The sequence below is a fragment of the Oreochromis aureus genome, linkage group 15 (assembly GCF_013358895.1).
Source record: "Oreochromis aureus strain Israel breed Guangdong linkage group 15, ZZ_aureus, whole genome shotgun sequence".
NCBI classification, from domain to species: Eukaryota; Metazoa; Chordata; class Actinopteri; order Cichliformes; family Cichlidae; genus Oreochromis; species Oreochromis aureus.
Window position 1 is genome coordinate 13,161,012 of NC_052956.1, and position 10,878 is coordinate 13,171,889.

General features: G+C 38.2%; 1 protein-coding gene across 1 annotated transcript; it reads left to right on the forward strand.

Annotated features, from left to right (window-relative positions):
* On the forward strand, positions 1–10,878 carry LOC116324191 (prolyl endopeptidase). The gene is made up of 14 exons (XM_031744763.2): positions 1–249; positions 575–649; positions 1,787–1,920; positions 2,342–2,472; positions 2,747–2,956; positions 4,326–4,447; positions 4,567–4,672; positions 4,787–4,978; positions 5,100–5,297; positions 5,586–5,689; positions 7,193–7,424; positions 7,813–7,944; positions 8,044–8,200; positions 9,835–10,878. The coding sequence occupies exons 1-14, from the start codon at positions 112–114 to the stop codon at positions 10,127–10,129; spliced, it is 2,226 nt and encodes a 741-aa protein (XP_031600623.2). The 5' UTR covers positions 1–111; the 3' UTR covers positions 10,130–10,878.

Here is a 10,878-nt window from a genome sequence, read left to right on the forward strand (position 1 = left end):
AGGGCGCTGTAAAACATTGGTTGACAGTCAGTGAATTCTCATGAAAGCGCTTGTTGGCTGTGTACAAGCAGCGGTGTCTTTTCCACACAAAAGCTTCTGCGGTTTAAGTTTATGTTTTACAGGACCGCGAGAGTCATTTCAAAAGCACCTTTCCAATCTCTGCGGCAGCTTTTTTGGTTACGAAATTCCCGAAAACTGACGTCCAAAATGTCCTTTCAGTATCCCCAGGCTTACCGCGACGAGTCAGTTGTAAGTAAATGTGGGTTGCTAACTAGCCTAGCGTGCTAATAAGCCGGGATGCTTAATCATCACGCGCTTTCATTCATTGAAAAGAGCGTTCGCTTTGTTAGCATGCTAGTTAGCTTAGCCAGCACTGGTAAACTGAGATTGGCTATGTTGACAAAAATGCATGCATTTCAGAGATAGCCATAACTTAACTACAAGTCCAATTTTAGCCTTTCAAGATGCTACGTGATTAACTTTACTAAACACCCTGGGCTTATAACCCCGATAGCTCAACTCTGTTTTGCTTAGCTACTTCACCTTTTAATCATTCCTCTATGGCTGGTCTCAGGTGGATGACTATCATGGCTGCAAAGTACCTGACCCTTACAGCTGGCTGGAGGACCCTGACAGTGAAAAGACACAGGTAAACTCCCTGTTACCACTCAAATCACCAGCAAATTCTGTATTTTTTTTAACTGCCGTGTTTAATTGTTGTGTCGCCTTTTGTAATTAAGAAATGTGGGCATATGATTAGATAGTTAAGTGTTGGTATTAAATGTCGCAGGCGCATTTAAAGGGTAGCATCTCTTGATTTTTTTTTCTTTCTTTTTTGCATATTTGTCATACTTACATGTTTAAGATCAAGCACATTTTAATATTAGTATAACCCCAGTACATATATAATGCTTAGCCTATCAGAGACATTATAAAACAACAATATTGGATTTTCATTTATATATTTCAGTTCTTCCAGCATTCATTATGAATTTCTGTGGAGAAAAACTTGCTTCAAAAGCATAAACTAAGATTAAAAATTGTGTACAATCATTTACGTGTAACTTTTGAGGACACGTTAGCATGCACTGTAATCCGTGCATATCAGAAAATTGGTGCACCGGCATTAAATAGTTTTACGTGTGGTCAAATCGATTTGTATGTGGATTGGAACACGCATCTGAGTCCTCAAATGTTACACATGAATTACTGTACACATTTGTAAATCATATTTTTCTCCGTAGAAGTTAGTATGCCGATCGGCTGATCCCTGCTTACCTGTGGCAGTTGTGGTATTGGGGTTGGGGTCAGTTTGTTATATTTTCATGCACAAACAATCAGTAGTTGTTGGCTCTGTATGTTTTTAATGTCTCTTAGTATATTTTAAACTTAAGCTAAATTAACAGACTCCTTCAGTTTAATAGATCATGAGACATGAGAAATGAAAAATATGCAAATGTTTAACAAAATTATCTTCTCTAATTAGAGTACAATCTGAAAACCTAGCTTGTAGGTAGGTTTGGGTAGCTTTTTTCCCCTTGGTAAAAATAAAATCTTTATTTAAAAACTGCATTTTGTATTTATTCAGGTTATCGTTGATGTTAAAGTTTGTTTGATCTAAAACATTTAGTCATGACAAATATGCCAAAAAAAGAACTCAGGAAGGGGTGGATACTTTTTCCACAGCAAAGATATCTGCTAAATAATTATTTGCTCTTTTGAACAGTCTGCTGAAATGATAATGGTAAAATGTAAAGCATGGTTGTATTATGCTTTCTTCCATTAGGCCTTTGTCAGTGCTCAGAACCAGCTCACTTTGCCATTTTTAGAGCACTGTGAGGTGCGAGAGCTGTTCAAAGAGCGCATGACTGAGCTGTACGACTATCCCAAGTATAGCTGTCCCTTCAAGAGAGGAAGCAGGTAAAGCTTGCTGCAACTGATTCCTTAACCTCATAAGACCCGAACTCTTCCACGACATGCATTTTTAATTTCTCTTTGATATTTGGGCAGATTGGGGCCCGATGAATATAAAAACAAAGAATTACCAGATTTTTTTTTTTTACCTTATTTTTGTTTTTAAGAAAAATAAGAGCCACATATGAGGATATTTGTTTAAAATTTTGATAGAACAGTAGCAGTATAATGTCCTTGTAAGTAGATATCAGGCCCATGTAGAGCAAAATTGAGTATTTTGGTCTAAATAATCCAAAATGTGATGTCCACATATGTGGACGCCAGGTCCTAGGAGGTTAATAATATTTGTGATGTTGGATTTCAGCTTTAGTGTTAGATGACAGAGTGATTATGTGACATTCCAGTAGCTTTTCTCTTTGTTTTTTAGGTACTTTCACTTTTACAACACAGGCCTCCAGAACCAGAGTGTGATGTATGTGCAAGAGAGCCTAGATGCCGAGCCCACAGTCTTCTTAGATCCAAACACATTTTCTGAGGATGGGACAGTTGCTCTGCGAGGTATCAGCTGTGGCTATTATAAAAGCAAAGTATCAATTTTACTGACATGAAAAAATATGTTACCTGTATTTCTGGATCGTGTGCTCTTTTTAATTTTAGTAATTTTATTAATACATTTAGTTCAAAATTGCCTTTCAAGTAATAGTTGCTTCATGTGGTAGTTTTTATTCAGTTTTGAATAAAAATCTCTACAAATATAGTGTCCTCTCTGACATCTAAATTTTGTTAAATTTCCTTGTTAACGTTCTATTTATGTTTCTCTGATTTCTTCAAGGCTATGCATTCTCTGAGGATGGGGAGTACCTGGCATATGGCACTAGTGCCAGTGGGTCTGACTGGGTGGAGATCCGCTTTCTGCGCGTTGAGGGTGCTGTGCCTTTAGAGGACCGCCTGGAGCGAGTCAAGTTTAGTTGCATGTCCTGGACCCACGATGGGAAGGGGCTTTTTTACAACTCGTATCCTGACCAGGAGGGCAAAAGTGATGGTAAGACTGTGTTGGACAGGATTCAAACACTCTCAAATACTAAACCTTCATTTAGCTGCAGTAAATTGCCCTCAAAATATGAAATACTTATAAGATAATTGACATTCTTGGAACTCAGTCTGCCTACCTAGCCTCATGGGACAGAGCTCTCTGCCAGGATAGAAGAAAATGGATTAATGGATATCTGCTTAAGGACTCACTTTTTTGTGCACTGGCCAGTTACCATTTAAAAAAGCTAATGAAAAGCTAAATTGTCATTAGATAATTGCTAGCGGTTTCAAAATTATATATCTCCAAATGCAGCCTACATAGACTGTTAAACTGCAGCAGCAATGTCTGCTCAAACGTGAGTGGAAAATAAAACTTGATCAGAGATACCATTAATGTATTTTTTTTAAACCTTGAATTAAGAATAAAAAAAAAAAATGTTAGCTTTTGAGGAATTACAGACATTTTTGTACACAGACCTCCGTTTAAAAAGACTGAAATTGCTAACCGACTGACAAGCATTTCAATGGCCAGGTGAGGCCTGTTCCCCTGTTGTTTCATGACAAATAAGTCAAAGTGCTGATTTCTTTTGTAACAGCTTTTCGCTGTCATCATTAGACTAAAAAACTAAAAACCAAAAATAAAGAGATCATAGAGCCATAGACCACAAAGGTGGATGATGACAAAATCATTTTCATGGTTTAGAAAATGTAGTTTACACTATCCAAGTCAAGAACATGACAAATTGCCAAGGTACAGCAGGAAATGCAGCAGTTTGTACTTTGCTATAAAGTGAAAACTGCTCATTACAGTCAAGAACAGGAAGACCAGATTAGATTTTACCAGAAATCTTGTAAAAGAATCTGCATCGTTCTGGAAAGGAAATAAAAAAACAAACGAATATGAACTTTTTACCAGATGATGACAATAGAAAAGTATGGAGAAGCATGCCACGTTACCAGTCAGACATGACTTATAATGTCAGTGGAAATGGATCACTGGTGTTTATTAATGATGTAAGCGTTGAAAGAAATAGCAGTATGAATTGTGAAGTGTACAGGTTTATACTCGCTCAGTTTCAGCCAAATGCTACAAAACACAGCATTTGGTGATGTTTGCCGGTTTTAGACAGTCAAAGATTGTAAAGGGTTTTCATCCATGTAAAGTTACGTTTGTATGTCCAATTACTTTTGAGCCACTGTAAATTAAGGAGAATGTATATAATAATGTCATAAGGCAAAATGTTTGTCATTTGTCAACATTTGCTAATTTCTGTTTATTGTTTTTGTTTTTAAACCTTTTGTAATTTAATATTATAAAATTTACACCCACTCGTAACACTCTTCGTCTTTTTGTATTCAATTTTGTTTTTTGCTTTCAGGCACTGAGACCTCCACTAACCTGCATCAGAAGTTATACTATCATGTTCTGGGGACTCCACAGTCTGAGGACGTCCTATGTGCAGAGTTTCCTGATCACCCCAAATGGATGAGTGGAGCAGAAGTATGTGTGAAGTTGTTTTTTTTTTTTTTCCCCCTCAACTGTCATGTCATCAAACTTGGGCAGAATGCATGCTTTAGTTGGCATTCAGGTGCAGTTTAATGATTGCAGATGTATTGTAGGTATCAGAAGATGGGCGCTACGTGCTGCTGTCTATCAGAGAAGGTTGTGATCCTGTCAACAGACTGTGGTATTGTGACCTCAAGACCACTCCTCAGGGTATTACAGGTATTCTGTACTTGTCTCTTTATTTGTCAAAGTATTTTGGTACTTTAAGACAAATATTGTTCTTCTTGTAGTCTTAGCAGTTTAATTTTAGAACTGAAATCCTTGTTTGTTCAGGACTTTTGCCATGGGTAAAATTAATCGACAACTTTGACGCCGAGTACGAATACGTGACGAACGAGGGCACATTGTTCACCTTCAAGACCAACTTAGACGCCCCGCGTTACAGACTAATCAACATCGACTTTGCCTCTCCGGAGCAGAGCAGCTGGAAGGAGCTCCTGCCTCAACATGAGAAGGATGTCATTGGTGAGGTTCTGCAACACTTGCATGACCTTTTCCCTATAAAATATGAAGCGTTAGCAGTTTCGCCCTGTCATTAAAGGTAAATTTCAACATCATTCATTTTTTTGCCATGTCTTCCTTGCAGTGTTTGCCACCTGTACATACTCCAGCTATTTGTTTGTGTGCTTCCTCCATGATGTGAAGAATGTGTTGAAAATGTATCGTCTGAGCTCAGGAGAGGAGCTGAGGACCTTCCCTCTTGATGTTGGATCCATAGTAGGGTTCACAGGACGAAAGCGAGACTCTGAGATCTTCTATTATTTCACTTCTTTCCTATCTCCAGGTACTATAATGCAAAAATTATTATTTTTAATTAAAAAAAGCTATTTTGTTTATCAGATGCCTTTGCTTTGCAATTTCTACCTGTGCAAATATTGTTTAAGTGAAATAAGTCAACCTTTATGTTAAGTTTGTATAAATAAGAAACAACAAGTAATGTAATTTTGTTCTCATTTCTAAGTTCCATGTATTATTTCATTAAGTAAATTTGTACTGTCTTTAAGAATTCACTGATTGTGAAGTGATTTCAAAGCAGTAAAGAAAATGAAACTTTTACTTTCTTTTCATCTAGCCATCATTTACCATTGTGACCTAACCAAGGAGCCCCTGCAGCCCCATATCTTCAGAGAGGTCACTGTCAAAGGCTTCAACCCCTCCGACTACCAGACCACACAGGTAACTAGAGCCTAGACTGGGATTACCAGTGTTTAAATAGGTGTGTTTCATTTCTCTTTAAAAATAGGCTGTGGTAAACACATTTATTAAAAGATATCTTAACAGTTAATTATGCATAAATGCCCAACTTTAACCTAGTTTTTAAAGTACTGACCCAGCATTTATCCAAAATGACAGACATAAAACGGTGGTGTACCGGCCAGTTTGTACCCTGACAAACAAAATGAAGGGTTTTATCAATTGGCTGGCTCGAAAACGGCAAACTGTGGGCAAACTATTAGCTTAGGGTTGTTGTAGAAAAGGTGGGTTAAATCATTGAAAGAGGTACTGGTAGCATTTATTAACATAGGCAGCACTCAAACTGAGCTTTCAAATTATTTTATTCTTTAACTAGAACTGTACCCTAATAGTCAAATCATCAGATATTTGTTTCTTAGTTTAATTTTGTGATTTAGATGTTAAACATGAGGCTATATACCAAGTCAGTGTGGGTGTGTCACATTGCTATAATTCACAGTAGTAACTGTCACATGTCAGTTCACCTTGTTATGGCAAATAAGCAACTTTTTCTGACATTTTTTTTTTTTAGCTCTTAGCACTTTTCCTTTCAAAAAAACCACCTAGAGAAAGATTTATGGAAAGTACTGCCTCACGACCGGAGTTCTTTCTCACCTGCAAGGACACTCAGAGAGTGAGGCACACCTCCATCATCAAATTGAACCAAACAGTTAAGAGTAAAGCCTCGATAATATTTGCTGGGTCCAAGTAACGTAAATTTGTTTTTAAGATGGTGAACGTGAGTGTACGTGCAGATGTGGTGCTTTTGTGGGCTCCAACGGAGTATGGAGTATTCGGAAGTATAACGGGAAGGATTGCTCGGCCGTCAGAGGAGACATGACCCCTTTCTCTTTAAATGTAGCCAAAGTAACAGCCATTAATTATGATTTATTGTAAAAAAAAAAAAAAAAAGATTGATTGCCAGATGGAGTTGGAAGCTGGTCACCTGTGGAGAGAAATGAAAGAGAAAGAAATTTTACAATTAGTAATAAGATTTGAAGCTTTTATGTTATGATAGATGTTGTCAGTGTCCCTGGGAAATGATTGTGGGCCAGGAATGGATGACCTGACATAGCTGATTTTATATTTAAGTGGTTCAGATTCCTGAGAAACTTGCAGTAAATTGTCCTTTAGATGGTCTAGCCTTGGCCAGACCATGTTTCAAATTCTTTTTACTTCCTCTGTACATATAGTGTCCCAGAGTTAGATATATTTATATACTTTTGCTGAAAACAGCGGCCTCAGAAATAACTCTGTAAGTGTAAAATGTTCACGATGCAGACAGGATTTTAAAAAAGCTCCTGTGTCTTCTCTTGTCTTCTGACTCAGAAACAAGGATAGACTGGTGATGTAAGCTTTACTGTTCTTTACCTTTTCGTAATTCACTCCCCGTCTCCTTATGTTACCCTGACAATCTTTTTTTTTTTTTCTCTATTGTTGTCTCAGATCTTTTATCCCTCAAAGGATGGCACTCAGATACCCATGTTCATTGTTCACAAGAAGGGCATCAAAATGGACGGCTCCCATCCAGGTTTTTTATATGGCTACGGGGGCTTTAACATCTCCATCACGCCAAGCTACAGCGTGTCCAGACTCATCTTTGTCAGACATCTGGGAGGAGTTTTAGCTGTCGCCAACATCAGAGGAGGAGGAGAATATGGGGAGACCTGGCACAAAGGTGAGGAGCTTTTGACACGTAATTATAAACATGACTACAGACCTCAATCGCAAGGGCGTGTCCAGTTTGCCCTGTTAGAAAATGACTGTGTTTGTGTGTAGGACATACAGTAGATTGTGTCTTGTCTTTCAGTAATGACACCTTTAGTTAAAAGTTTGAAATGAATATATTTGCATATTGATAGATTCTGGAGTTTTCTGTGGCTGAGGAGGCATAAATGTTGTTTTTACGAATTTCTAACCCGACAAGCATAAAAACACCATATCAGACACACATTATTATTCAAAGCATAATAATTTTAGATCTTTTCAAACGTGCCTGGAGGGAATCTTTTAAATATTACCAGCGCAAAGCCCTCATTTACATACTTTGTATTCTTTTTTTCCAGCTGGCATGCTGGCAAATAAACAGAACTGCTTCACAGACTTCCAGTGTGCAGCTGAATATCTAATCAAGGAGGGATACACTTCTCCCTCCAAACTGACTATAAATGGAGGCTCCAATGGTGGCCTGCTTGTAGGTACGTACGCTTCCACTAAAGAACAAGATATACTAAAACAATATAATCGCAGCAAATGGATATAGATGATGTTTCTGAATCCTTGGTGTCCTGTCTCAGCGGCCTGTGTAAACGAGCGGCCTGAGCTGTTTGGATGTGCAGTAGCTCAGGTGGGCGTCATGGACATGCTGAAGTTCCACAAGTTCACAATCGGGCACGCCTGGACCACAGACTTTGGCTGTTCAGAAGACAAAGAGCAGTTTGAATGGCTGATCAAGTAGGTGCTCTCTGACCACAGTGTAGATTTTAATGTGAAATATATACTGTAGGCTGCATTTACATCAGCAGGTTCCTTTATACATTCAAATCTAAGCTTCATTGATTACATTGGCTACATGGACATAAAAAAAATGTACAGTGCTTGCAAAAGTCTTGAGCTACTCTCACTTTCTGAACCGTAGAATGGTTTCGAACAATAGTTCTCCAGGCTGTGTGAAGGTCTGTCAAAATCTTTCTTTGTCCCTGACCACTAAAAAAAAAAAAAAATCGTTAATTCGTGTGACTCATTCTAGTATAACAAAAGCACCTAACACAAGGTAAGAACCAGCGTGTGTACACACATAACAACCTGGTGAAGAACCAATTTCAAATCTTATCTTTAGACGCTTTGTTACTAGCAGCCTGTCACAAAAACACAATTTATTCCTATTTCTTTAGTTGAAAAAAAATCATGAAGATGACAGTCACACAAAATAGTATTTTTGCACAAACAAGGTGAGTCCCAAGGTGCTATTAGCTGAAAACTTGTCAAATTTCAGCATGGTGTGCAGCATGTCCTTTAAAAAATTGAGGAAACTGGATCAGTGGAGGACAAAAGGAAAAGTGCCAGGCCTAAAACCCTGTCTGCAGCAGATAAAGTGTCTGAATGTCATTTCCTTAAGAAATGGGGATTTAAAAAGTCCAATTGTCAAGAAGCCGTTGCTAAGGAAGAGAAACAGGAAGGAGGCTGAGTTATGCCAAATTACACAAACACTGGATTAAAGATCAGTGGTAACAGGTCTTTATGGTGTGATGAATATATACAGAGGCTCGTGGTGGTTTTGGGCTACATCTCAGCCAGTGGTGTTGGTGATCTTGTCAAATTTTAAGGAATTATGAATGTGGAAAAACACTGTCAGATTTTAATCCACCAGGCAATACAGTTTGAAAAGCACTTGATTGACAGCAGCTTCATTTTTTTTAGCATTACAATGATCCTCAACACACAGTTAATGCAGTAAAAGCATACACAAATAGAAAAATAGACCATGAAACACTGTCAGTCATGGATTGGTCTCCCCAGAACCCAGACCTCAGCATTATTGAAGCAGTGTGAGATCATCTTGACAGAGAACAGATCAAAAGGCAGCCAACATCCAAAGAAGCTCCTAAGGAGTTCAGGCTGTGTTGAGGAATAAAGGTGGCCATACCAAATATCAACTTTCATGCTTATTAGAATTGTACAATCTCAGCTTTTAGCTTGTATACTGTATTTCCTTGTGTTTGTTTGCCCATTTTAATAAATAATTACTGCACAGATTTTCAATTGTCTTTACAAAATATAAAGAAATAAGGATTGGTTCAAGACTCTGGCACAGTACTGTATTTTAATGAAATATCTCATTCCAGGAGTTATCCTTGTTTCTTGATTTGAGAACTGAAGCTCACAAAGATATTCAGAACAAAGAAAATTACCTGACTATTTTGTGTCTAATGTAGGATAACAGTGTGAATATATTATAAGGTTAAATAAAATATTTTTTTACTAAAACATTATCATTGCTCTGACGTTTTTATAGTGGGAATCTGCTGTTTACTTAATATTTAAACGGTTGCAGTCCTAACAAACATCCCACTGGTCCTCTCTCGCAGATACTCCCCACTTCATAACATCCATGTCCCAGAAGGCAATGGGGTCCAGTACCCTGCTGTGCTTTTGCTGACAGGCGACCACGATGACCGGGTAGTGCCTCTGCATTCCCTCAAGTACATCGCCACTTTGCAGCACATTGTAGGTCGCAGCCCCAAGCAGACAAATCCCCTTTTCATCCTTGTGGACACAAAGTCAGGCCACGGTGCTGGAAAGCCCACGAGCAAAGTCATTCAGGAGGTGGCTGACACTTACGCCTTCATCGCTCGCTGTCTCAACATCTCTTGGGTCAAATAACCTGCACCTACCTTTTAAAGTGTGTGGTGTTTCTCTTTTTTTCTTTTTTTAATCCTTTGGTCAAACCATATTTAGAATACCGTTAATACCAGAATACCGTTAATACCAGATGTTGACACATTGTTTATAGCACTGCTACCTTTTTTTTTCTCCTTTTTTTTTGTGCTGATCTGTTTTTGTCCCTCCCCCTGTGTGAGCAGATTAGATCACAGAGTCATCAGGCTCTGCCATGCACACAAATATAAGCCAACATGCATCTCTCACACCTAATGTGTTGTTTGTTCTGTGTAGTCACAGGGGGCTCTTTTCAAGGATGATGCAGTAATCAGCCAATCAGCCGTTAAAGTCATGAGGTGAAAATAGCAAAAAGTTCATTTCAAGATTGTTCCTGCTCCCTTTGGGTGCTGCAACGTGATGTGTGTGTTATTTATTTCTGGATTGTGCGCAGAATGGAGTCTGTTTGATGTCAGATGATGTCAGTACATACAAATGTTAGTGACAGTATTACACGGATGATGGTACTGCTGGTGGATGAAATGAAAACAAATGCAAAAAAAAATCTGTTTCCATGGGAAAGTGTGTGTGTGTGTGTGTGTGTGTGTGTGTCTGTGTGTGTGTGTGTAAATGTCAGTCCTTACATTAATTTCAGACTGATGATTTCTACCTCTTGACTTGTGCTGATTGTTTTCCTTTTCAAAGGAAACAAAACACAATGCCACAAATACAATAAATAACTTTTTCAACAGTGA

Excerpts from the sequence above, each read along its gene's own strand:
- LOC116324191 (XM_031744763.2), top strand. The coding sequence starts at position 112 with ATGTTTTACAGGACCGCGAGAGTCATTTCAAAAGCACCTTTCCAATCT. Across the intron at positions 4,673-4,786 it reads CACTCCTCAGGGTATTACAG|GACTTTTGCCATGGGTAAAA; the intron begins GTATTCTGTACT and ends TTGTTTGTTCAG. Across the intron at positions 5,690-7,192 it reads CCGACTACCAGACCACACAG|ATCTTTTATCCCTCAAAGGA; the intron begins GTAACTAGAGCC and ends TTGTTGTCTCAG.